A 27,685-nucleotide genomic window follows, 5' to 3' on the forward strand; every position below is an offset into this window, starting at 1 on the left:
GTCTTTTTTTTTTTTTTTTTGGCCGGTTCTCACGGCTTGTGGGACCTTAGTTCCCCGACCAGGGATTGAACCCGGGCCCTTGGCAGTGAAAGTGCACAGTCTTAACCACTGCACTGCCAGGGAATTCCCACGAGAAGGTCTCTGAACAATGCGCTTTCTGTACTCTGTGTTCAGGGCCTGCCTTAGTCTGCTCGGGTTGCTATAACAAAATACCATAGACTGGTGGCTTAAACCCCATTTACTTCTCACAGTTCTGGAGGCAGGAAGTCCAAGATCAAGGTGCCAGTAGATTCCATGTCTGGTGAGAGCCTACTTCTTGGCTTGCAGACAACACCTCCTTGCTGTGTGCTCACATGACCTTTCCTTGGTGCTGGCTCAGAGAGAGATTTCTCTCCCTCTTCTTATAAGGGCACGAATCCCATCATGAGAGTCCCACCCTTGTGACCTCATCTAAACCAAATTATCTCCCAAAGGCCCTGTCTCCAAATACCATCACACTGGGGGCTAGAACTTCAACATATGAATTCAGAGGGACACAGACATTCAGCCCATAAGAGAGTCCTGATAGGAAACGATCAATTTGGGTAATTTGAGAATTTGCTAAAGGGACAGTTTTACAAAGGTGTGGGCAGGTATAGGAAGCAGGAAGGGAGAGGGTAGTACTCTGGACTAATTATGGGGGCCTCACCTTCTCTACCCTCAGGCAGGAAGGGAAGGAGTGCTTCTTGGGGACAGAGCCCTGTGGATGAGGTTCCTGACAAGGGAAGGCTGTGACCTCACTCCCTACTGGTGCTCCCTGTTGGCCAAACCCAAGCAGAAACCAGAGAGCCCATCAGTGTGGTCTATCCATGTATCCTGCTGCCCAGAGCAGAGTGGGGAGTAGACCTGGGGAAGCCAGTGGAATATAACTCTCTCCCACCCACCATCTTTCCAAAAGAGAATTGGAGATGGCTTACAAGAAAGGATTGCTCTTTCAAGTCTCAAAACAGGCAATGAGGACAAGGGAAAGCAAGGGGCAGCAAAGCACCCATGTTAAGGGTTCATACTAGCCATGATTGAGCTTCCTCATTGACGCTGAGCTTCCTGGCAGCCTGGTCAAAAGGGGAAACAATGCAAGTTAAACTCAATGGAGTGAGTTGACTGCTGCTTCAGTTTTCGCGCAGGAGCTGTCTGAGCCCCACAACCTTGAGAAAGTCAGTTCACTTCTCTGAACTTCAATATCCTCATCTGTAAAAAGTGGGTAATGCCTGCTCCGCCTACCGAGCATGAGGATGGAATGAGAAAGCACAGCGATTCCAGCAAGAAGAAGGGGGAAGGGCGAGAGGCTTTTTTCTAGAGAGACACCTAGGTGAGGTGGGCAGAGCTGACTGACCCACATCCAAGGAATAGGACTCTGGCCCTGTCCGTCTAGAGGGTCTGGAGGAAGGTCTCTGCCACCCACATGATCGACATCTCTACCTTGCTATCAACAGTACCAATGCAGACAGACACCCACCTATGACAAGCGAGGGTCACTTGCTAGATGGCCGAACCAAGCCCCCACCCGCCCAGAAATGGCGATGGGCTGGAATGAGGGGCAGAATCCAACAAGGTGGGATTAATATCAAGTTATTAAAATACATCTTTAAAGGACTTCCCTGGCGGTGTGGTTAAGCTTCCGCGCTTCCAGTGCAGGGGCCATGGGTTTGATCCCTGGTCGGGGGACTAAGATCCCACATGCTGCATGGCATGGCCCAAAAAAAAAAAAAAGTCTTAAAAATAAGTTCTCATCTGTGGACCTAAAATGGCTCTTAAAATAACGTCTGTCAATTAAAAAAATAAGTTACTAAAAATAAGTTATTAAAGGGAGTCTTACACTAAACATTTAAAAAACATTTCTGCATGACCTCATCTCCAAAGCATATAAGTTGGCTTAAAAGGTACAATTGATAAGATAAAATAACTAGGTAGGAAATAATTTGATGGAATCCTAAATCCTATACTTTAATCTACAAACATCTATGCACATATAGGAAATATGGGGAAATTCAGCTACACCCAGAACGTGTGGGAAAGATTAGTTGCCCCGCGGCATGTGGGATCTTTGTTCCCCAAGGAAAGAGCAAAGACACGGACATGGGGATCTGGGTGGGGAGTTCAAGAAATAACAGTGGGTCGGTGTGCCCGGCCCTTAAAGAGGAGGGGGGCGGTACAGTGAGAAACAGGCTGGAAAATGGGGCAGAAGTCAGAGGGCGGAAGGCCTTGTGCATCTGGCCAAAGCGTGTGAACTTGATCCTGGGTACGATGGGGTGTGTATGTGGGGAAACCACTGAGGTTTTAACCAGAAGGCAGCAGTGACCCCACGTGGAGGGTGAGGTTCTGTCTTGAGGTCATTCTTGGAGGGCCGGTCGTAGTAACAGTCAGTGATCATACCCATCATCACTCATTTACCTTTTTCTTAGTACCAGACCCTCTGCTAAGTGATTTCCTCACAACTTTGAGGGTGAGGATTATTTCCTCTCATTTCACTTTTGAGGCTAAAGACGTTCCAGTGACCTGCCTATAACTCTATAGTTTTAACTCATACTAACAACAGCAGTTATGAGCCCTCAGGCGCAAAGTACTTTACTGAATAATCTCAGTCCCCACATCCCTGTGAGGTGTATAAAATGAAGGTAAATTATACAAGGTGCAGCCCCCGAGGCTCAGAGAGGTTAGAAAACGTGCCGAAGGCGGAACAGCTGTGTGAGCACCTGGGCTGAGACCTGAATCCAGGACACCTGACTCTTTCTTTCTTTAATTTTGTTCTATTTCTTTCCCTTTTCTTAAATATATATTTATTTATTTTTTGGCTGCGTCGGGTCTTCGTTGCGTCATACAGGACCTTTCTTTGTGGTGCGCAGTTCTTCCCTGCGGTGCACGGGCTTCTCTCTAGTTGTGGTGCGCAGGCTTAGTTGCCCCGCGGCATGTGGGATCTTAGTTCCCCAAGGAAGGAACTGGCGTCCCCTGCATTGCAAGATGGATCCTCAACCACTGGACCACCAGGGAAGTCCCCAGGACACCTGACTCTTAATCCCAAGACGCTTTACCCACACCCCGTCCCCAAGGTTGGGACCCTGAGCCTAGGTCTGCGTTGATGCCATGGCCCCACTGGCAACCCCTGGCTGGTCTGGGACGCCCCGATGAGATCAGGAGGGATGGGGTTCATGCCCGACCAAAGGATGCGGGGCCTGGAGAAGAGCACATTGGCAAAAGACCTGTCAGATGTGCCAGAGCACTGGGGGGTGCAGCCTCATTCTGGGGGTCCCCAGAGGGCGTAACTGGAACAAGAAGTGGGATTGCGTGTGGGAGTGGGATTACAAAGATCTTTGCTCTAAGCAGAAGTCTTGAGGAAGACTTTTCGAGAATGAGGGCTGTCTGGAAGTGCACAGACTACTTTACTGAGCTCCGCGTTACTGGAGATATCCAGGCAGAGGCTGGAGGATGACCTGGTGGGGCCGTGATGGGAGGGGTTCTGCAGCAACTGACAAAGGTCTCCACGGAAGGGCGGGAGTGGCAATGGGGTTGCCTGATAAGGGGACCTCAGGGCATGTTCCTCCACCGGGAATCCTCACTCCTTGGTCAGAGGTGCTAAGCCCCCCTCCTCTGGGGCCAGAACACAGCCCTCTCTCTCCTCCCCACCCCAGCAGCACTGCTCCTCCCCTCTCCCTCCTTCCCTGCCCTCCAGCCCCACCAATTCCCCTGGAAGGGCACAGAGCCTGGACACAGACCCAGGGATCAGAGGGGGACAAGTCAAGGAGCAAAGGGCTCTTTGGTATCCTCCCTGGGGCTGCGGGGAGCTCAGAGAGGCCCGAGAGCAGCAGAACATCCTCCCAGGCTCGCCAGCACTGCCTGCCCGGCAGGCTAGACTCGGCTGACGGCACTGCCCTCCTCACAGTGGGTGCTGTGGCTTCCCTCACCCCTCTCCCAGCTGTTCCCCACAGAGCCTCCCAGGGCAGGGCCGGCCCTGTGACCTGCCAGCTCCTTATCCCACTTAGGCCCACAGCTCTGGTCCCTGGAGGAAGTGAGTGGGGGCCAGGCTGAGGGGCTCTAAGTGAGAGTTCGGGGGAGGTGACTGAGCTGGGGGTCCCCCACGGAGGGTCTGTGGCTCCCATCCTTGAATCCCCTTGCTCCCAACAGGCGCTGCCTGGAAGCTTTCCCAGTGGGGCTCACCTCTGCTGGGGATTGGGGAGCACTGGTCTGGGAGTCCAGAGCCCTGGGCTCTCACCTTGCCTGGGCAAGTCAGCCCTCTCTGAAGCCTTTGGGGGTCACTCCCCCCTACCCCCGCAACAGACAGACTCACCCAGAGAATCCATCGTGTGTTCATTCAACAAATACAGAGTGCCTGCTCTAACTAGAGTCCTGAGGCTACAGAAGTGAGCAAAGCAGACACGGCCTCATTGTTTCTATTTTAATTAATTAATTAATTAACTTAGGCTGCTCCACGCGGCATGCAGGATCTTAGTTCCCTGACCAGGGATCGAAGCTGTGCCCCCTGCATTGGAAGCGAGAAGTCCTAACCACTGGGCCGCCAGGGACGTCCCTCATTGTTTTTATTTTATTATTGTTTTTCAATAGACAGCAAACATGGTCTCCTGTACCCTGAGCTGTATTCTCCTCTTCACTCATTCTTTTTTTTTTTGCGGTACGCAGGCCTCTCACTGTTATGGCCTCTCCCGTTGCGGAGCACGGGCTGCGGACACGCAGGCTCAGCGGCCATGGCTCACGGGCCCAGCCGCTCCGCGGCATGTGGGATCTTCCCAGATAGGGGCAGGAACCCGCATCCCCTGCATCGGCAGGCGGACCCTCAACCACTGTGCCACCAGGGAAGCCCTTTTTTTTTTTTTTTTTTAACATCTTTATTGGAGTATAACTGCTTTACAATGGTGTGTTAGTTTCTGCTTTATAACAAAGTGAATCAGTTCCTCATTGTTTTTAAAATAATCAACTCATGGGTAACAATCTTACACGGTGAACAGTGAGAGGCAGGCGAGGATGCCAGGAGAGGGCAGATCAAGGAGACACCCTGGTCTCGGAGCAGGGAGGGCTTCTCAGAGGAGGAGGGCAACCTCAGAAGGACAGATGAGCAGGAGTGAGCCTGCAGGCTGTATGGGTGGCAGGGGTTCTACGGAACAAGAGCCCTGTGGGAGAGAGCTTGGTGGGGCTTGGAGAGGAGGAAATGGCACTCTGCCCAAGGTCCTGGCCATCCTCCCTGGAGCCCCTGCATCCCACCCTGACCATCGCCCCAGGTACTTCCCCTCTGTCCTCTCTCCTTGCTTCTCTTTCTTCACTGTCCTGGCCAACAGCAGGGCCTAGAAACTAGAAGACAGTGGGCTGAGGTGCTCAGGACCCCAGTGCATCTCCACGTCCTCACCCCGGCTCAGTGGAGGGCTTGGAAGGCTCAGTGCCCCAGGAGTCTGGCTGGGATCCTGGGAAGCGGAGTAAGGGAAAGGGGGCGCTGAGGGGTGGAGGGACCCGGGGGATCGGGGGTTACACTGTCGTGGCCATTGCCTGGTTCTGCTGGGGAAGTGGGACCAGGAGAGGGAGGAGGGCTCCCCGGAGGCCTGCGGGAGATGAGCAGGAGTGGGGGTGGGGGTGAGAGGTCTGTGCTGTCCCACGTCCAGGACACCCCTCCGTCCTGCCCCCGAGTCTGATGCAGAAGGTAGGTCTGGTGCCTGGCCCTGCCCGGGTCCCTGCATTCAACCTCAGGGGCTCTTTCCACGGGGAACCCTGTCCCAGGTGGCTTTTTCCAGGTTCAGGCCAGGGGAGGTGGCCTGAGCTGGGTGTGTGTCGCCCAAGGCTGGGGATCAGAGTGTCTGTGCCCCAAGTTCATGGCTGCGGTGAGGAGTATGCCTGGCAGACCTGGGCAGAAAGCGGCAGAAATCCAACAGTCAGACCGAAATGCTTATTGCGGACGGACTGGGGGTCTGAGCCCTGGTTTTTCCATCTGAAAAATGGAGTCACCATCCCTGCATTGCCTCTTCTGTGGGATGATGACCCTGCAGGCGAGGGAGCTGGGGTGGGGTGGGGTGTGGGTGGGGGCATGTGGACTGGCACTGCCCTCTGGTGGCTACAGTGAGAGTTGCCAGGCACTAGTGCCTGGTCCTAGAGGGTGTTGTTACCTGGGAGCCTCATGGGTCCCCTTCAACTCTGTCTTCTCCATCCCACTTCCTTCTTCTTTACCCCACACTTCCCAGGGGTCTCAGGGCTACTTTCTCAAGGACTGGGATAATTCAGTTCAGCAAACATCTATTCAGCAAAAATTAAATGGGCCCCTACTCTATGTCCTGTTCTGTGCTTGGTGTTGGAGCTACAGAGATGTCTCTAGTAAGACTGTCCAGGAAGCTAGTGGCTAGTGGGGGAGCCACTCGACAGAGCTGCAGCCTCATGTAGTCCAGGCTGTGCTGATGCCAGGTCATGGTCACCTCCTGGTATTCTCCACCCTCCCTGTCCACAGCAAGCCCTTGGGGTCGGGTTATGTCTTCTTAAAACTTCTTGTTGACAGACAGAGAAAGACAGATATCAAATGATATCACTTATATGTACAGTCTTATATGTAAATAAGTCCACGAATGGACTTATTTACAAAACAAACAGACTCGCTGACATAAAAAACAAACTTATGGTTACCAAAGGAGGGGCGGAGGGATAAATTAGGAGTTTGGGATTAGCAGACACCAACTACTACACATAAAACAGATAAACAACAAGGTCCTACTGTATAGCACAGGGAAATATATTCAATATCTTGTAATAACATAATGAAAAAGAATATATATATGTATAACTGAACCACTTTGCTGTACACCAGAATCTAACGCAACATTGTAAATCAACTATACTTCAATAAAAAAATAATAAAAAACTTCTTGCTGACAAATAAACTGTAGGAAAGACGTGCACACTTTATGCACCTCTATGTTCACAGCAGCATTATTTACAATAGCCAAGATATGGAAGCAAAGTGTCCATCAACAGATGAATGTATAAAGAAGATGTGATATATACACACACACACGTATATATATATATATATATATATATATATATATATGTATAAAATGAAATATTACTCCACCATAAAAGAGAACGAAATCTTGCCATTTTCAACAACATGGATGGACCTAGAGGGTATTATGCCAAGTGAAATAAGTCGGACAGAAAGGCAAATACCTATGATTTCACCCATATGTGGAATCTAAAAAAAAAAAAAATGAACAAACATAACAAAACAGAAACAAGGTTATAGATAAGAGATACAAACAGGTGGTTGTCAGAGGGGAGGAAACAAAAAGTTGAGGGAGATCAAGAGGTACAAATTTTCAGTTGCAAAATAAATGAGTCATGGTTATGAAATGCACAGTGAGGGATCTAGTCAATAACTATGTAATATCTTTGTATGGTGACAGATGGTGACTAGACTTATCATGGTGAGATATATATATATATATTGGGGGGGGTGCCGCATTGCGGGACTTGCGGGATCTCAGTTCCCCGACGAGGGACTGAACCTGGGCCACGGCAGTGAAAACCTGGAATCCTAACCACTATGCCACCAGGGAACTCCCATGGCGATCATTTTGAAATGCATAGAAATATTGAATCACTGTATTGTGCAACAGGAATTAACACAGTGTCATAGGTCAATTATACTTTAAAAACAAACACAGAAAAAGAAATCAGATTTGTGATTAACAGAGATGGGGGTAGGGGAAGGGGGAAGTAGGGGAAGTCAGTCAAAAGGTACAGACTTCCAGTTACAAGATAAAGAAGTTCCTGGGATGTGATGTCTAACATGATAAGTAGAAGTAACACTGTTTTATGCTATCTGTGAAAGTCGTTAAGCGAGTAAAGCCTAAGAGTTCTCATCACAAGAAAGAAATTTTTTTTGTTTTTTTAAAAAAGATCAGTGGGGGACTTCCCTGGTGATGCAGTAGTTGAGAATCCGCCTGCCAATGCAGGGGACACGGGTTCGAGCCCTGGTCTGGGAAGATCCCACGTGCCACAGGGCAACTAAGCCCGTGCACCACAACTACTGGGCCTGGGCTCTAGAGCCCACGAGCCACAACTAATGAGCCTGTGTGCTGCAACTACTGAAGCCCATGCGCCTAGACCTCGTGCTCCGCAACAAGAGAAGCTACCTCAATGAGAAGCCCGTGCACCTCAACAAAGACCCAACGCATTCAAAAATAATAAAAAAATAAAATAAATAAATGTATTAAAAATAATAAAATAAAATACAGCTGCTATAAAAAAATACAGCTGCTAGAACATTTAAAATCACATGTGTGGCGAAACAAAAACAGATGGACATAGAGAACAGACTTGTGGTTGCCAAGGAGAAGGGGGTGGGGGAGGGATGGATTGGGAGTTTGGGATTAGCAAATGCAGACTATTACATATAGAATGGATAAACAACAAGGTCCTACTGTATAGCACTGTGTTCAATATCCTGTGATAAACCACAGTGGAAAAGAATATGAAAAAATTACATCTGTGACTTGTGTTTGTGACTCCCATTCTATTCTTATTGGACAGCGTTGCTCCAGAATTCATTCTTTACCCAGGAGCCAAAGTGATCTTCTCATAAATGTAGGTTAGACCATGTTGCTCTCCTGCTGGAAAATCCTCGGGGGTGTCCCATCCCACGAGCATCCAAGCAGGCACGGGTCTCCAGGTCTTTGTACTTGCTTTTCCTCTGCCTGAACAGCTCTTCCCTCATATAGGCAGGGCTCACTTGCTTAATTCACTTTGGTCTGTGCCCAAATGTCACCTCCTCAGGGAAGCCTTCCCAGAACACGCTTTCTGAAACAGTAACACCTGTTCCTCCTCCTCCTTACTTGGCTCTCTTTCTCTCCCACAGTGCTTATCACCATAGGATATTATACATGGTGTCACTATGTGACATTATAGGTGGTGTTACCGTGTCTACTTCCCTAGAGTGGAAGCTCCCGATGGTAGGGACTTGTCTTGTTCATCGCTGTATCCCCAGTTCCTAGAAGAGTACCAGGCTCTTGGAGGGGCTCAGTGAAGACTTGTTGAGTGAATGAATGAAAGTGTGAGAAGTTCCAAGGGTTGGGAGAAGTCCTGCATGGCTGGAGCGGGGGGATGTCAGTGGATGGCAGAGGTGCAGGTGGGTGAGATGGGAGCCCCAAACAGGAATGAATGTGCTGCCCAAAAGTTGGACTCTTGTTGGCCTTGATGACAATAAAACTATGTAAGATTGGAATGTTCTGGGCGACAAAGCAGGAGAGATGCTTACAACTGATTTTCAGCCCTCTTTGTAGAGGATAGGGAGTTATCAGGGGTAATGTGTGTCTGTGTGTTACTACTTTAAAAGTAAGATTTTATTTATTTATTTATTTATTGGCTGTGCCGCGCAGCTTGTGGGATATCAGTTCCCTGACCTGGGATTGAACCCCGGCCCTGGCAGTGAAGGCGCCGAGTCCTAACCACTGGACCACAAGGGAATTTCCTAAAAGTAAGATTTTATTAAGACACCCCCCCCCAATGTTCATAGCAGCGCTATTTACAATAGCCAAGACATGGAAAGAGCCTAAATGTCCATGGACGGATGAATGGATGAAGAAGATGTGGTCCATACATACAGAAAGGAATACTACTCAGCCATAAAAAAGAATGAAATAATGCCATTTGGAGCAACATGGATAGACCTAGAGATTATCATACTAAATGAAGTAAGTCAGAAAGAGAAAGACAAATACCATATGATATCACTTATATGTGGAATCTAAAAAAATGCTAGAAATGAACTTATTTACAAAACAGAAATAGACTCACAGACATAGAAAACAAATTTATATTTACCAAAGGGGGGAGGGATAAATTAGTTTGGGATTAGCAGATACAAACTACTACATATGAAATAGATAAACAACAATGTCCTACTGTATAGCACAGGGAACTATATTCACTATCCTGGGATAAACCATGATGGAAAAGAATATGAAGAAGAATATGTATATATATGTATAACTGAATCAATTTTCTGTACACCAGAAACTAACACATCGTATATCAACTATACTTCAATTAAAATGTAAGATTTTATTATGGAAAACAAAAAACACACGAGGGAGAGAGAACAGTATTATGATCCGCCTGTGTTTATCCCATGATGACGACACTAGTTACCAACTCATGGCCGACCTTGTTTCATCTGTGTCCCCATCGGCTTCCCCCTCCTGTGTTATTTTGAAGCAAATCCCAGACATCGTTTCATATACAAAAAGTTCGGTATCTATCTTTAAAAAATAAAGGCTCAGGCTTCCCTGGTGGCGCAGTGTTTGAGAGTCCCCCTGCCGATTCAGGGGACACGGGTTCGTGCCCCGGTCCGGGAAGATCCCACATGCCGCGGAGTGGCTAGGCCCGTGAGCCATGGCCGCTGAGCCTGCGATTCCGGAGCCTGTGCTCCGCAACGGGAGAGGCCACAACAGTGAGAGGCCCGTGTACTGCAAAAAAAAAAAAAAAAAGGCTCTTTTCAAAAACATAAGGGGACTTCCCTGGTGGTCCAGTGGGTAAGACTCCGCGCTCCCAATGCAGGGGGCCCGGGTTTGATCCCTGGTTGTGAAACTAGATCCTGCATGCATTCCTGCAACTAAGAAGCCCACATGCCCCAACTAAGAAGTCCACATGCCTCAACTAAATATACTGAATGCCGCAACGAAGATCCTGTGTGCTGCAACTAAGATCTGATGCAGCCAAAATACATAAATAAATAAAACAAAAATGAAAGGATATCAGTAGGTGAATAGATTAATAAACCATGGTACATCCAGATGATAAAATATTATTCAGTGCAAAAAAAGAATGAGATATCAAGACATGAAAAGACATGGAAGAACCTTAAATACATATTAGTAAGTGAAAGAAGCCAATCCCAAAAGGCTAGATATTGTGTGATTCCAACTATATGACATTCTGGAAAAGGCCAAACTATGAGATTGTGAAAATATCTATGGTTGCCAGGGTTGAGGAAGAGGGAGGGATGAAAAAGTGGAGTCCAGGGGATTTTTTTTAAATTGAAGCATAGTTGATTTATAATGTGTTAATTATTGCTGTACAGCAAAGTGATTCAGTTATACGTATATGTATACATTCTTTTTTATATTCTTTTCCATTATGGTTTATCACAGGATTTGAATGTAATTCCCTGTGCTATACAGTAGGACCTTGTTAAACAACAAGGTTATCCAAGGTTGTTATCCATTTTATATGTAATAGTTTGCGCCATCTAATCCCAAACTCCTAGTCCATCCCTCCCCCATCCTTCCTCCCCCTTGTCAGCCACAAATCTGTTCTCTACATCTGTGAGTCTACTTCTGTTTCGTAAATAAGTTCATGTGTGTCATATTTTAGATTCCACATATAAGTGATATCACATGGTATTTGTTTTTTTCTTTCTGACTTACTTTACTTAGTATGATAATCTCTGAGCCTATCCATGTTGCAGAGGATTCTTAGGGCAATGAAAATGTTCTGTATGATACCATAATGATGGCTACATGTCATACATTTGTCCAAATCCATAGAATGTAAAACACCAAGAGTGACCCCTAATGTAAACTATGGACTTTGGGTGATGATGATGTGTCAGTTTAGGCTCATCAGTTGTAACAAATGTCCCACTCTGGGGGGAGATGCTGATAATGAGGAAAGCTATGCATGTGTTGTGGGAGGGGATATATAGGGAACTCTTTGTACTTTCTAAGCTCAATTTTGCTGTGAACCTAAAACTGCTCTAAAATATAAACTTTATTTTTTTTGAAAGATAAAATGTGGAGTGATGGATATGTTCATTATCTTGATTGTGAGGATGGCTTCATGAGTATTATAAGTCTATCAAAACTTACCCTATTTAAGTATGTTCCACTTTAAGTATGTTCAGTTAGAATTGTCAATTATACCTCAATAAGTCTGGTTACAAAAAAAGGAATGAAGTATTGATATATTTTACACCTTAGATGAACCTTAAAAACATGATGCTAAGTGAAAGAAGCCAGACACAGAGGCCACATATTATAGGATTCCATTAATATGAAGTGTCCGGAATAGGCAATCCATAGAGATAGAAAGTAGATTAGTGGTTGCTGGGGCTTGTGGGGGAGGGGAATGGGGAATGACTACCAATGGGTATGGGGTTTCATTCTGGTGTGATGAAAATGTTCTGAAATTAGGTAGTGGTGTTGGTTGTACAATTCTGTGAATATACTAAAACCAGAGATTAAACGTTTTTTCTTTTTTTTGTTTCATCTTTTAATTTTTAAAATTATTTATTTTTATTTATTTATTTAAAACTTTTATTTATTTACTTTGGCTGTGTTGGGTCTTCGTTGTTGTGTGCGGGCTTTCTCTAGTTGTGTCGAGCGGGGGCTGCTCTTTGGTCTGGTGTGCAGGCTTCTCACTGCGGTGGCTTCTCTTGTTGCAGAGCACGGGCTCCAGGCGTGCAGGCTTCAGTAGTTGTGGCTCGTGGGCTCTAGAGCACAGGCTCAGTAGTTGTGGCGCACAGGCTTAGTTGCTCCGCGGCATGTGGTATCTTCCCGGACCAGGGCTTGAACCTGTGTCCCCTGCACTGGCAGCAGATTCTTAACCACTGTACCACCAGGGAAGTCCAGATTGGACACTTTTTTTTTTTTTTTTTTTTTTTTTTGGCGGTACGCGGGCCTCTCACTGTTGTGGCCTCTCCCGTTGCGGAGCACAGGTTCCGGACGCGCAGGCTCAGCGGCCATGGCTCACAGGCCCAGCCGCTCCGCGGCATGTGGGATCTTCCCGGACTGGGGCCCGAACCCGTGTCCCCTGCATCGGCAGGCGGACTCTCAACCATTGCGCCACCAGGGAAGCCCCTGGACACTTTTAAATGGTGAATTTTATGGCACGTGAGTTATATCTCAAAAAAGCTTTTATTTTTTTTTTAAAAGAGTGATAGGGTTGTTACAGACTGTTTTGTCCTCCACCTCCCTCTGCAATTCGTAGGCTGAAACTTCAGCCCCAATGTGATAGTATTAAGAGGAGGAGGCTTTGAGGAAGTGATTATGCCATGAGGGTGGAGCCCTCCTGAATGGGAATTGCAGCCTTATAAAAGAGACCCCAGACAGCTCCCTTACCAGGTGAGGACACAGTGAGAAGGGAAGAGCGCTGTCTATGAACAAGAAATTGGACCTCTTACCAGACACGGAACATGCCGGCATCTGGATCTTGGACTTCCAGCCTCCAGAACTCTGAGGAGTAAATTTCTGTTGTTTGTAAGCCATCCAGTCTATGGTATTCTGTTAGAGCAATCTGAACGGACTAAGACACCCCCTGCTGGCTGCCTATTCTCAGCCAAACAGCCAGCGCCTTCCTGTTAAAGCTTGAGCCAGGTGACATCACTCCTCTGATGTAAAGTCCTCCACTGACTCAACTTAGGTCTAGCCCATCGGGCCCTGCTGTTACCTCTCCACCTCCCTCATCTATAGTCCCCTTTGTTCATGTCATTTTAGCAACTGTGGCCTCCTTCTCTGGCCTCGAGTCTTTGCATTTGCTGTTGCTGCTTCGAACCCTCTGTTGGTGAATATTCTCCCCAGCTCCCTCCCTCCTTCAGCTCTGGACTGAAGTGACTCTTCAGTGAGAGCTTCCCTGACCACCCAAATACTTAAACTTGCAACCCACAGCCCACCCACCCCTCCCAGGTCCTCCTCCTGCTTTCTTTTCTTCTCCCAGCACTTTTCACATCATTTATGCTATGTGCTCTACTTCTTTGTTTATTATTTGTAGCTCTGCATTGCATGTGGGCCCTAGGAGGGCAAAGATCTTTGTTTTGTCTCACTGATGTGTCCCCAACACCTGTCACAATGCCTGGCACCAGGTGCTTGATAAATGTTTGTTGAATTCACACCTATGTTCATAGCAGCACTATTCACAATAGCCAAGACATGGAAACAACCTAAATGTCCATCAACAGATGAATGGATAAAGAAGACGTGGTACATATATACAGTGGAATATTACTCAGCCATAAAAAAGAACAAAATAATGCCATTTGCAGCGACATGGATGCAACTAGAGATTATCATACTAAGTGAAGTAAGTCAGAAAGAGAAAGACAAATACCATATGATTTCACTTATATGTGGAATCTAAAATATGGCACAAATTAATCTATCCACAAAACAGAAACAGACTCACAGACAGAGAACAGACTTGTGGTTGCCAAGGGGGAGGGGGAATGGGGGAGGGATGGAGTGGGAGTTTGGGGTTAGTAGATGCAAACTATTTCATATAGAACGGATAAACAGCAAGGTCCCACTGTATAGCACAGGGAACTACATCCAATATCTTGGGATAAATCATAATGGAAAAGAATGTAAAAAAGAATGTATATATGTGTATAACTGAGTTACTTTGCTGTACAGCAGAAATTAACACAACATTGTCAATCAACTATACTTTAATAAATAAATAAATATTTGTTGAATGAATAAGGAGTAGAAGGTAAGTTAGGGGGACGAGAAGAGCTGAGGTGAAAGAAGAAATGAAGCCAACAAATATTAAGGTTGTTAAAGATTATGAGCATAAAAAATGGCCGTGGAGCTTAGATGCCCCATCTTTTTATCCAAAGCCTCTGGCCTGAGCCACCTTTAACAACTTGGCAGAAGTGCCCTGGAGTCTGGATGGGAGGAGAGGAGAGGAAGAGGGAGCAGGGGCCAGGTGGGCAAGGGTTGGGAGGGGTCTGGTTCCACAGGGGAACCACTTCTTACTTCCCAGCCAATGAGGGGGCTGCATTTGAGCCACTGTTTCAGAAACAACGTAACTAGTGCAGACTGCTCCTTTGATAAACTGGCAGATGAATCCCCATGTGGGTATGCAGGATTTGGGGAAGGGGAGGTGAACTGGCTCCAGGGTTCACTCACCAATCAGGAATAAGAAACACAGGCTTCTGGGGAGAGAGGCTGCCACTGGAGGGGGGTGGGTATGAATGGGCTGTGAAGGTGGAGGTGTGGGTTGAGATGCAAAATACTACGCAGTTAATGATTTCTCCTCTCCCACGGCCCAGACCACCCTGTCAGTAGCACTTTCCATTTTTCTCAGTCATAGCTCCGTTTGTTTCTTTCAGAGAACTCCCCACACTCTGTAACTACCTTACTTGTTCTCTTGTTTATCTGCCTCCCCTTCTAGACTCTAAACTCCAGGAGAGCAGGGATCTAGTTTCCCTTGTTCCCTGGTCTAGCCTGAGAGTCTAGCACGGTGCCTAGTATATATAGTAGGTGCTCAAGAAATATTTGTCAAAGGAATGAATGAACCCAGACAGAAGGAAATACTCTAATCACACTGCTTCTCCACTGGACGGCTGGGGATGGGGCACTCTGATCCTCCTTCCTGGGTTGTGCCTCTTGTTCCAGGCTGTGTCATGGACACCTGGCCCCCAAAGCACGGTGTCAGCACGAAGAGCCTCTGTCCCAGGGGCAGACCTTGGGCACAGCCTCTGTCCTGGGCTCCGGCTTTGAGTGGTGGCGGTAGGAAAAGGGATCCTGGAATTCCTTAGCTAGGATAGGGGTATGAGTGAGAGAGATGGGTTAGAAATGGAGTCATGTGGATGGGGGTCGGGTGGGTGGGAGGATAGACTCACAACAATCTAGAAGAGAGAATGAGGCCTCAAGAGCAGAAGGGCTGAAAAGGAGGTGGCACATTTGAGAACTATTTAGGAGGTAAATTAAGCAGGATTTGGTGATTGACAGTGTTGAAGAGAAGGGAATTGGGGCACCAAGAATAATCCCAAGGCTTTAAAAGAATCAGTGCCGCAGCCATTTCTTTTTGGCCTGTAGTTCCTCCGGTCCAAAGGCACAGAAATGGCCACTGGACTCCTCTGCCGCTCCACAGTTCATTCAGGACTTACGGCGACCCTCACAGGTATCCCGTCACGTGCTGCGCTCTGAGGAACACGCTCCCTGTGTTGAAGGGGCGCACGTCTGGTCTCGGAGACAGACACAGTGCGACCACTGCGGCCATCGCATAAAGGATGCTCTGGGGCCGAGAAGGACAGGGTCGGATGAGTCTTTACGCGGAGACACCTAAGTGGGGTCTCCCGGAAGAACAGGTGTTTGCTACCGTGGTATGAGGTGGGCAAAGTGAATAAGGGCGGAGGTAAAGCACTAGGAAAGGCAATAAAACGACTTAAGAAATAAGAAAGAGGTCTGTCAAGCGGCTGGAACATCGTGGGTGTGAGCGCCGGGATCATGATGTCCCAGATTGGGCAGCGCGTGGAGGCCGTACTGGAGTTTGGATTTATCTCCCAGCCCACGCGGGAGAGACACAATACGGCCCCAACTTACAGGTCAGATCCAGGGAAGGCAGCCGAAAAGCCTCTGGCTGGAGCGGAGCGAGGGGGTTCCCCCAGTTAGGGACTTCAAGTCCCGGTAACCGAAACCCCGGGAAGCGGCGGCTTTGGGCAAAACCATTCTCCGGAGGTGGAGAGGGGAGAGAAGGCCAGCACTCGGAGCCCAAGTCCGCTGAACCAGCTGGAACTCCACTCGCCTCTTCTCCTCGCTCTTCTCTTACTTTTGCGCTCTGTTTCGCCTCATTGGCTCGCCTCCTGAGCGCCCGCCAGTGCCGGGCACCACCAGTTGCTCCTCGGCCGCCCCCTCCCGCGCGTGGTACGGCCCAGCGGGCGCGCATCCAGGCACAGGTTATAAAGGCCCTGCTGCGGCAGCCGACTGTGGACTCAACATGCGCTCGCAAGAGTTGGGGCAGGGTTCAGCCGGCGACTGGCCGGGACCCGGCGATCCGGCAGCAGTCACCCCAGCTTCTCCGCCCGCAGCCAATCCCGCTCCAGAGCCCTCCGCCGAGCCTGAACCCGCCCCTGTGCAGGTACCGGCGGCAGGACAGGCAGCAGGATCCGGATCCGCAACCGTCTCGGGACCCTCAGCGGGAGCTCGCCCGGCCTCCAAGGCTGGATCGGAGGCAGGAGTCCAGCGCGCGTCCGCATTCTCGGCAGTCCAGGGGAATGCCCAGTCCGTGCCCGACAACTCGGACGCGCCGCGGACTCGCTTCATATTCCAAGGTCCGTTTGGCCCCCGGGCCGCTGGCTTGGGGACTGGAAAGGTAGCGGGCATCTGGAAGACGCCGGCTGCCTACATCGGCCGGCGGCCTGGGGTGTCGGGCCCCGAGCGCGCCTCCTTTATTCGGGAGCTGGAGGAAGGTAAACTGGGTCCCCGGACCCCCGGAGCAGGTGGGACTAGGGCAGCAGCAGGGAGGAGGGGTCCCCGTCGGGTCCGGGCGCCCGGTCCCCTCTGGCACTCAGTCCCACCCCTCCGCCCACCCTTGCGAAGTCATGGTCTGCGGCGCCTCTCCGGTCCCCTTTTCCCCACCTCCTTCTCCCCTTCTCTCGTTCCCTATTTCCGTCGGTGGGTAAGATCCCCGGGACTCGCGCTTCCCTGCCCCCCTCTTCACGCCTGTTGCTGCAGCAGATCTGCGCACTCTCAGTGCCCCCCTCCCGAGGCTACCGCAGTGCCAGGAGAGGGGCGGGGGGCTGCGGGAGGGCTCTGCCTGGTGCGCTCTGAGCCTGCGCTGGCCCGCCGCGCCAGCGACGGGGAGGTGGGTGGGCAGAGGGGAGGTTTTGCCAACCTCCTGGCTGCTGGGGTCAAGATCGGGCTTCCCCCCCTACCCCCAAACAATCTTGGGGGTGGGCGGAGCCTCAGACAGAAGCTGCCTCTCCTCTTCCCTCCGAGCTGTAGGACTGGGATCTCCTTACCCCTCCTAGGCCCCTCCAGAAAAAACAAACAATCAATCAATCAAACAAACAAGAGTCCAGCTGGCCCTGGGAGCAGGGAAGGGAGTGCTGATTACTGGGGGTATGGAGAGGATATTGGGGACAGAAAGGGAACTCAGTCTTCTCCCTTGTTGCTGATCCTTGCTGTTGAGGGCAGGAAACAGTAGGGTGGCAGGTAGCATGTGCCCCCTTTTCCCTGATGTGGCTTCCCGCTTTCTCTTGCAGCGCTGTGTCCTGACCTACACCCACCAGTCAAGAAAATCACCCAAGAAGATGTCAAAGTGATGCTAAGTTTGCTAGAGGAGGTGTGTGCTGCCTTCCCCACCCGGGACAGCCCCAGCTTTAGCCAGAATCCCGTTTTAATTATGTCTGTAGGGGTAGGAGTGTTCCTGCCTGGCTACCTCTCTGGGGGCCAAGCTGGAGGTCCCTCTTATGGAAGACAGGTAGATGTGGGATGTCCAGGCTGCAAGAGCTCTTAGCACCTTCTGGTCTGATCTCTTTTTCCATAGGGGGAAACTGAGTCAGGTCCCACAGTGGGTTCATGGCAGAACCTTGGAGAACTAGGGGATGGAGAGGGTCTCCAGCAGTGGCCTAGCTTTCCTCTGGACGCTAGCTCCTCCCATCTGTCTGGGAGATCCCAGAAACCAGGAACATATTCCCCATGGATGGGGGTCCCTCTGCAGAGAGAGCGGGACCTGAACACGGCAGCTCGCATTGGCCAGTCCCTGGTGAAACAGAACAGTGTTCTGACGGAAGAGAACAGCAAGCTGGAAGCCATGCTGGGCTCGGCCAGGGAGGAGGTACCTGGGTGGGGAGGGCAGCGGGAGGCGTATCTCAGGCCGGCCTCCATCCCACTGTGCTGGGCTGTGTGCCTGCCCCTGCCCATACCCCGCCCCAGGGCTTCTCTTCCTCCTGCCAGATTTTACATCTCAGACACCAGGTGAGCCTGCGGGATGACCTCCTTCAGCTTTACTCAGACTCTGATGATGAAGAGGAGGAGGACGAGGAGGATGAAGAAGAAGAGCGGGGGTATGGTCATCCCTACGAAGCCTCAGATCCGTCAGTGTCCTGCCTTATTTTTTTTTTTTTAAATTTTTCGCTGCGCCACGTGGCTTGCGAGATCTCAGGTCCCCAACCAGGGATTGAACCTGGGCCATGGCAGTGAAAGTGCCAATCCTAACCACTGGACCACCGGGGAACTCCCCGCAAGTGTCCTGCCTTTGCACCTGGGCGGCCCCTTCTCCGAGCCTCAGTTTCCTCGTTCGCAAACAGGGACACCACGTACCTGCCACTGGGGTTGCTGGAGCTAACTGAGACCACCGCAGTCAGCCTGGGGTGGGGGAGCCCTGGGTGGGCTGGGAACTGGGTCCCCCGAGCCCCTGCACCCCGACTCCCATCACTCCCTCCCCTAGGACTCCTCTGACAGAGTCAGAGGCACACCACTGCCCGCAGCTGGAGGCCCTGCAGGAGCGGCTGCGGCTGCTGGAGGAGGAGAACGAGCAGCTGCGAGAGGAGGTGAGGACGGGGGAGGAGGGCGTGCCCGTGGGCAGGGGGTGTTGACGCCCCTGCCCCTTCCTCTCTCCCACTCTCCAGGTCTCTCAACTCGATGACCTTGAGGAGGAGGGACAGATGTTCATCCTGGGTTGTGTGGAGCAGTTTTGTACGTGAACTTGTAACTGGGGGTAGGGGACGCTGTCCAGAGGAGCAGAGACAAGAACCTGGGATTTGGAGTTTGGAGACTTGAGTTCATGTCGCAGCTCTGACACCTCCTAGCTGTGTTACCTTGGACAAGTTCCTTAACCTCTCTGAAACTTCGTCTTTAGAATGGGGGTTCATAAACTTGGCCCTGCTGACCTCTCCAGGGGTTACAGCTGAGGAAGTGCTTTGTGCAAACTGTAAAGAGCTGTGCAGATGCTATGGGGCTCCTCTAAGCTTGTCTCCTTTTGTTATTTGAGAAGGGGGAGGGAGGGGGCTGGGAGCGAGGAATGGAGGGAGCCATGAACCGCCAGGGACCGGGGCCCCCCTCCCTCCTCAGGCACTGCATTATCAGGCAGAGGCTGTGCCTGGCACTGTGTGGTCCTGAAGATGAGTGAGGCACAGCGTTTGTCCCTGAGGAGCTCAGGCCTAGCTGGGGAGATGCATACTCAAGGTGGCAACAGATGAACTCGTGCTGTTCCGCTCACCCCAAATCTGGCCTTCCTTCCCCCTGGGTTCCCTGAATGCCACCCCCCCCCCACCCCGTCCCAGGCCCCCGGAGTAGGAGCCAGTCCCCACATTCTGTTGCTTCTACAACAGGAAAGGCTAGGAAAGGCTCACGTCTCTTTCCTTTTCCCACCCCAGCTGCCTCTAGCCCAGGCCAACTCTTAACTGGTCTCTCTGCCTCCACTCCTACCCTTCCAGGCCCTTCTGCACGCAGCGCAAAGGAGTTTTCTAAAACCAAATCTATGTCACTCCCCTGCCTAAAACACCCAAATAACTCCCCATTGGCCAAAGGATAAACCCCACCCTCCCTACCCCAGCCCTAGTGATCTGGGCCCTGCCCACCGCCCCAGCCACTCCCTCCTGGTGTCCTCTGGGCCTCTCCACACCCTGCCTGGGCCCTGTCTTCTCTTCTGCTGGGCGAGCCCCATTTCCCCGGGGAGGTCCTAGCATCTCAGGCCTTGCCAGGCTGGCCTGGGTGCGGCAGCTGTGACCCCGATGCACCCTTTACGCTTGCCACATCCTAGTCCATAACGTGCACTATTGCGATTTCTTTTTCCCTCAGTCTCCACACTAGTCTTGAGCTCAGTGTGGGCTGGGGCCAGGTCTTGCTGACTGCTTGTCCAACACCCTGCTCTGTGTCAGTCAGTAAATGTTTATTGAAAAGAAGACCCGAGTGAGGGATGCTAAGCCCTGTGGAACCTCGGGTACTTGGCGCGAGCTGAGGGGTGCAGGTGGACGGAGGCATCTGGGAGACTGAGGACCCAGGGAGCCAGAGCTGACCTCTCCTCACTCCTCCCCAGCGGAGGCCAGCCAGCAGATGGCCGAGCTGTCGGAGGTGCTGGCGCTCAGGATGCAGAACTCTGAACAGCAGCAGAGGGAGGCTGCCCAGCTGCGGGCCCAGGTCGTGAAGCTGCAGCAGTGCTGCCCGGCGGTGCGTCGGGGTGTGTGCGGGGCTCCTTGCTCCTGTCGTGGCCCCATGGGCCCCACACCTCCTTCTCCCTGCCCCCACCCCATGGAGCTCAGAGGCCCAAGGCCCCTCTGTGTCAGAGTCAGTGTTGGAGGAGACATCAGAGAGCGCCTCATCCCGTCCCCTCGTCCCAAGTTGGGGACCGAGCCCAAAGAGAGACACAGGGTGTTCCAGGAAACAGGCCACGTGACTCCCCACGTTCTTTGGCCTTATTCCACGTGACTTCTTTTTGGAAGAGCTGCCAGAGACTCACTGATGAGCCTGGGAAGACTTGCCAGAGCAGGGTGTGCGCGGGAGCGGGGAGGTCTGGGGTGAAGTTCACTGGTCTTGGGTCCTTCCAGTATGGAGCTGAGGCTGAGAAGTCGCAGCAGCAGCTGGCTTCGGAGAAAGAAATCCAGATGCAGCTCCAGGTTGAGGTGAGGCTACCCTGGGCTCCTGGGGGACCTGGGACCCTTGGGCAGCTGCCTGACTCTCCTGAGAGGACAAGCTCCTTGCAGCAGGGACTGGGTCTGTCCTTTCCATACCCTCAGCCTCTGGCACAGGGCCTGGCAGGTGGCAGTTCATTTGGGGTCTGAGTGGAGTGGAGTCCGGGGATCACCCTGCATATCATTATGGGGGTCTAGAGTCTGGGCCTCTTGCCTCTTTGCCCAGGCTTCCCCGCCCCCTGGGGAGAGAGTGGGCAAGGCGTCTGGGCTGGGTGTGCCTGCATCCCAGCAGAGCCTGTGGGCGGGTTCCCAGCTGCAGGACCTACGGGAGAAGTACTCTGAGCGTGGGAGCATGCTGACTGAGGCCCAGGAGGAGGTGAAGACCCTCCGCCAGCAAGCCCCGGCGTCCACTGGCTCTGTCACCCACTACACGGACACTGTACCTCTGGTGAGGCCCCCTGGCTGCCTGCCTTTTTACCTCTGTGCGATCTGTGTCTATCCGCAGTCCTTTCCTGTGCCTGGGGGTATGGATGGGGGGTTCTGTGGGGATCTTCTGGTGATGTCCCCCCTCTCCACCGTAGGAAGCACTTCCTGATTTCCAGGAGACCCTGGCTGAGGAGCTCAGAACGTCTATAAGGAGGATTATCTCAGACCCTGTGTTTTTTATGGAAAGGTGCACTCTGGGCCCCAGACCTTTGCCTGCCCTGCACTCACTCTTGCCTACCTGGTAGGCAGCAGCCTTTCTGGTAGTGGGAGGGGGTTCACCTCCCTCCCCCGCTCCTCCCCCCCCCCCCGGGTGCCCCTCCTCCTGCCTCATTGGTCCTTGGCCCCTTCCACTCAACACCTTTCCTCTGTGCACACATTCTGGGTGTATCATTTCTCCCTGGGATTTTTCTGCATGATGGGGTCCCAGGGATTTCACACTTTCAGCTTCCCGTTGCCTCGGGACAGTGAAGGCCCTTTTCTATGTTGAAGGAATTATGAAGTGACTCCAGAGGAGACCTCAGATCTGGGGTACGCCGACCAGGGGCTCCCCCTTCACCTGCCCTCACCTTTTTTTTAAAAATATTATTATGTTTTTGGCTGCGTTGGGTCTTTGTTGCTGCACAGGCTTTCTCTCCTTGCGGCGAGTGGGGGCTACTCTTCGTTGTGGTGCGTGGGCTTCTCATTGAGGTAGCTTCTCTTGTTGAGGAGCACGGGCTCTAGGTGCATGGGCTTCAGTAGTTGTGGTGCACGGGCTCAGTAGTTGTGGCTCGCGGGCTCTAGAGTGCAGGCTCAGTAGTTGTGGCACATGGGCTTAGTTGCTCTGCGGCATGTGGGATCTTAGTTCCCCGACCAGGGCTTGAACCCATGTCCTGTGCATTGGCAAGCGGATTCTTAACCACCGCGCCACCAGGGAAGTCCCCACCTGCCCTCACCTTTCAGCAGCCAGACAACCCCCTGCAGCTGGTTCTGTGGCCCTACAACCCTGGAGAAGCCCCTGCTCTCAGGCCGGCTGGGCTAAGAGTTGTTCTGGGAAGGAGCTGCCCGCTTTGCCTTCAAAGTTTGCCCCATGGGTGGCCATCTGATTTGAGGCTTCTCCAAGTGGGAGCTGAAGCCTTCCCTTCACCTGACCAGGGACTGAGAGGCGAATGGGCACTGGCCTAGGAGCTGGAAACAACTGGGACTGAGTCCCAGCTTGATCCCTTTACTGGCTGTGTGTCCTTGGGCAAGTCACTTGACCTGTCTGGGCCTTACTAAAATGGATCTGTTCCTATGGCAACTAGATGTGGGATGGGTTGTGAATGTTAAATAATGAAGGAGGGGGGCAGAGGGGATGTTATTCCTGCTGGTCTGTTCCGTGCAGCAGGGTGGGGTTACTGGGGGAAGGCGGGGCCTAGGCAGTGTTGGTGACCATTCTTCTTTCTACCAGGGTCATGGGCTGGGTGTTTGAAGCCTCGAGGCTGGTACCCAGCTGCCCTCTCCCCTTGCTGGGACAGAACTGGGGAGTAACCATCAGGGTCTGTGTGCAGGCCGGGGCGGAGAGCAGGAGCCCCAGTGGCTGGAGGTGCCCTGGAGCAGTGAAGAGGGGTGGCTCTGGCTTTGGGGGGTTAGGAAAGGACTCTCCTGTCTCCCTGCCCAGCTATGAGCTGCACTACAGTGAAGATGGAGAGCAGGAGCAGGGGCTCGAGGCAGAGGAGGGGCTGATGTCAGCTGAGGATTTCGCTCCTGCGGAGGAGTTCGTGCCTGAGGAGGAGCTGGGGGCCACAGAAGAGGCGCTGCCAGCTGACGAGGGGGTGACGGAAGAGGCAGAGCTGGTGTCTGAGGAGGCGGAGGCCTGGGAAGAGGTGGAGCCCGAGCTGGATGAGGCAACGGGGATGAACGTGGTCACGTCAGCCCTGGATGCCAGCGGCTTGGGCCCCTCACGCCTGGACATGAAGTATGTCCTCCAGCAACTGGCCAACTGGCAGGACACCCATTACAGGCAGCAGCTGCGGCAGAAGATGCTCCAGAAAGGTGAGTGCTCCCGTGGGGGCCTCCCTCCGGCCAGCCGGACAAGCAGCAGATCGTCAAGCCGATGAAAGGTGAGGGTAGGTGAGCCCCCCAGACGCTCACTTACCCCAGCCCGGCCCCACCCAGTGTGCTGATTTGCATGGACTTTGCATATCATTTACATAGGCACCTCAGGTCCCCCTCAGTGGGAACTGTGGCCCCAATGCTTATTTACGTGGAGTTTGCATAGGATTCCAGATCTTCACCCTTTTTGCTCCTGGGGCTGGGCTGGGGGTCGGGGCGCGGACTGTAGCCCCTCACTGCGTCTCAGCTTCCTGTCTCGGCCCGCCCCCTTCCCGTGTCCCCCCCACCCCCACCTCCCCCATCCCCAAGGCTCCTCAACCCTGCAGCAGGGGCAGCAGCCAAAACAAACATGGAGGGCCGGGTCGTGGAGCAGCAGCTGGGGGGGCCAACCCAGGACTTTCGGAGGCTGGAGGAGGAGAGGGCCAATCACCCTCCCAGGGCCTGGAAGGACATTCCCAGGCCATTAGGACAAAAGCCTCTGCCAGCAAGGGCCACAGTCGGACCAGTCCCCTGGGTGAGTCTGAAGGTGGGCTAGGGGCTCCTACAGGGTGATGGGGGGCGGTTAAGGTCTCCTCTCCCCAGCTGGAAGCCCCAAAGGTTGGGGAGTAACACCTGCTGAGTACAGGCCTTGTGCTAGGCTGTGAGAGCCCTGCCTTGAGGAGTTCATGGAGATATCAAAGATGATTTAGTGATGCGAATTATCTTCTCTAATCCTCACACCCTTGTAGGTACGTATTATCCCCATTTGGAGAGGAAATGGAGGTTCAGAGAGCAAAATAATTTGTTCAAAGCCACTGAACCCGTTTTCGTCACTGCTATGCCGTAACGACTTCCCTGACCCATCCCTCCCCTCTAACCCTGTCCTGGTGCCTTCTTGGCCTCCTGGGTGAGCTGTGATGTTTATAACCTTTTGGCAGCCTCACCATTATATCTGATCTGCCCTGATTCTGATGGCCGTTTGGTCACTGCTGGGTGGCCTCATCGGGGTTGCCATGTGAGGTTGTGCAGGTTGTAAACTGAATGGTGACCTCTATGGCTGGACAACCCAATGGTGGCTGTCTCTTTCTGATAAGCTGACGAGGCGTAGCCCCTGCCTGCTGCCCAGGCCAGACCTGTGGTCCTCAGGCCCCCAGTTCACGTCCACCCACTTCTTTTCCAGGCTTTGCTGTTTCCCAGCAGCCTGCAGAGGCCCCATAGACAGCCTGAGGCCCCTCCTTCCGCTGCCTGGCCAAGCCCCACCCTCCCCAGACCTCCCTTCCCTTGCTCAGAAACCGGACCCCCGATCTGTCACCAGCCCACCCGCTGTCCTGATGAACCCGGGCCGGAACTTGAGGGCCCAAGCCTTGACCCTCTTCTGGGACAGGCTGAAGGAACCCCGGCCCTCATTCTGCAGCTGGTGCAAAAGCTGTGGCTGCTGGGCCTGGATCACTTGGTGGCCCCAGGGGCGTAAGAAGCCCAGGGGGAGGCCCACCAGCTACCAGACTCGGCTCTGAGCTGGCGCAGGGCTCAGGCCCGGGGTGTACTCACTACATGCCCCTCACCCCTTGACCCCCAAATCGAAGGTGGCTTCCCAGTCCTTGGTGACTTTTAGGGACCTGGTCGTCTTTCCCGGTTCTTAGCTCTTTCTTCTCAGTCCCTAATTGCTGTGTGTAACCAGAAGCATCTGTCTGTGTGGGCGAGGACTCCCTCTGCCCGGGATGGGGTGCAGGGCTCCCTCCCCTCCCCTGCCCTCCCCACCTCCCTACCTGTGGCCTGTGAGTGTCCAGGCTCCCTCCCAAGGCCCTGTCACTCCCCACCACGTCCTCTCCTCAGTGCCCCTTGTTTCCTTGTTCTAGGTGTTTCGCCCTTTCCCACCCTTTACTCATAAACACCTGGAGTCGGGGGCTCGGGCCCCCGTTGGTATCTGCCCACCTCCCCACAGTGCTTCTCATGCTTCCGTTGCTTGTCAGCCCGTGTACGTGCCGGTGAAGGAAATAAAGGACTGTGCGCTACCTGGCCCAGCCTCTGCTGTCTTTCTCAGGGAGTGCACGTGTGTGTGTGTGTGTGTGTGTGTGCAATGTGTGCGTGTGCGTGTGCACTTTGGTGGGGCAAAGCTGTGGCGAGAGGATGGGCTCCAGTGAATTATGTGCCAGGGGCTTTGATTAAACACATAATCATTTCAACAACCCCTGGGGGGGTGATGGGTGATCTGATAAATGGTCGTCAGGTGATGAAACTGACACCTAGGCAGGTGAAGTGACCCTCCCAAGAGTGGAACAGCTGGTTGTGGAGCTGGGATTTGAACCCAAGCCCTCAGGCCTCCAGAGCCCATGCTTGGGCAGGCCCCCTTCCCCGATCCTTTCTGTTCCTGGGATCCTGACTCAGTGCCTAGCTGCAAAGGGTAAAGCAGGAATGAAGTCACCACTGTCTTAGGCAGAGGTCCCCCAGAACAACATGTGAAAACACGTCGTTTATTCCGTTAAATGAGGCTGTTGGACTGACTCTTGCCAAGGCAGGATTCTCAAACATGCAGGCAGAGAGGGACAGAAAACAGTATGAGATCAGAGGGTCCCAGAACTTTTGTTACGAGTCTGGCTTGATATGTTCAATTTCCAGTTTAGAGTTTATCATTTTGGAAAATAAGAGCTCAATTCTCAGAGCGGTTTAGTCACCTTCTAATTCTTGGTGTTTCCAGAGCATTGATAATAAAGATTTCAATCATGAAAAAAAAAAACCCAAGTAGTTTATTTAGAAGATGATCCCAGGAAGCCCTCCTGGTGGGGGAGTTGGGAATTGAGAACAGAAGGAAGCTAACGAAAGGGAGTTTTAGGCAACGGAGGCTCAGTCCTACCGGGGAACCCTGGGAGGGAGTGTAGCCCGTTGCAACTCAAAGTGTGGTCTGTGGACCAGCATCATTAACATCTCCTGGGAGTTTATCACAAATGCAGAGTCTCAGGTCTCACCCAACACCTATATTGTCGGGATCTGCATGTTGACAAGGTCCCCAAGACCTTGACCTTCAATGCATATTGAAGTTGGAGATGCACCAGTCTAGAACCCATTTCAGTTACCCCATCCAAGGGGCGAGGAAGCTGGGGCAGGCATCCTCCAAGTTTCGTTTGTCATGGGCTGAGGTCTGCTCCTGGGGTTATTAACTCACTGGTGCTCTGGCCTCTCCACACATACGCTGGGGAAAAGCCCCCTGGCAGAGACTAACTGTGCTTGTCATGGACCGTGGTCAGCGTGTGCTAGAATGGTGAGTGCCGAGGAGGCGGGCAGGTCACTGACAGTCTGCTACAGTCCACCCTTTGTGCCACTCAGATGAACTCAAGCCCCATGTGGAGTTCACTCTGGCCTGGCATTGCTTCTTTCAGATGGCGGCTGGTCACAGTGTCTTAGGAAGAAGAATTACACCTGGAGGATGGATGGTATAAGCTGTGGTCCTCAGCTGCAATTGCTCCTGAATCCCTAGATGATACTTCTCATCTCCTTCCTCTACCACCCATCCTATATTCCCCTCTTCCCTGGTCAGCACTTCAGCTGGTCCAGGTTGCTTTCCTGGTGAAGTAACCTAGATCGTAATTCCTGAGAGGTCTGAACACTTGGTCATTGGCCCTGGTCAGGCTATTGTTACTGCAACTGCCTCTTTATGGTTATTGCCAGGCAGGAAGTCCCAAGACGCACCTCAGTGAATCCCCCTGAGTTCCAGACCCTGAATACTCCTTCCTGTCCCCACTATGAGGCAGTGATCCTAACCCCTCATGTTAATCAGAA

General features: G+C 52.1%; 1 protein-coding gene across 1 annotated transcript; it reads left to right on the forward strand.

Moving 5' to 3' along the window:
* Nucleotides 1–16,740: 16,740 nt before the first annotated feature.
* HAP1 (huntingtin associated protein 1) lies at nt 16,741–23,937 on the forward strand (the record flags this gene model as incomplete). Its single annotated transcript, XM_082860109.1, has 13 exons — nt 16,741–17,212; nt 18,008–18,087; nt 18,466–18,582; nt 18,702–18,841; nt 19,195–19,297; nt 19,376–19,442; nt 19,818–19,931; nt 20,785–20,915; nt 21,293–21,367; nt 21,603–21,824; nt 21,958–22,103; nt 22,352–22,390; nt 23,499–23,937. The coding sequence occupies 13 exons, from the start codon at nt 16,741–16,743 to the stop codon at nt 23,935–23,937; spliced, it is 2,145 nt and encodes a 714-aa protein (XP_082716235.1).
* Nucleotides 23,938–27,685: the final 3,748 nt, after the last annotated feature.

The sequence above is a fragment of the Leucopleurus acutus genome (genome assembly GCF_964270905.1).
Source record: "Leucopleurus acutus genome assembly, chromosome: 19".
NCBI classification, from domain to species: domain Eukaryota; kingdom Metazoa; phylum Chordata; class Mammalia; order Artiodactyla; family Delphinidae; genus Leucopleurus; species Leucopleurus acutus.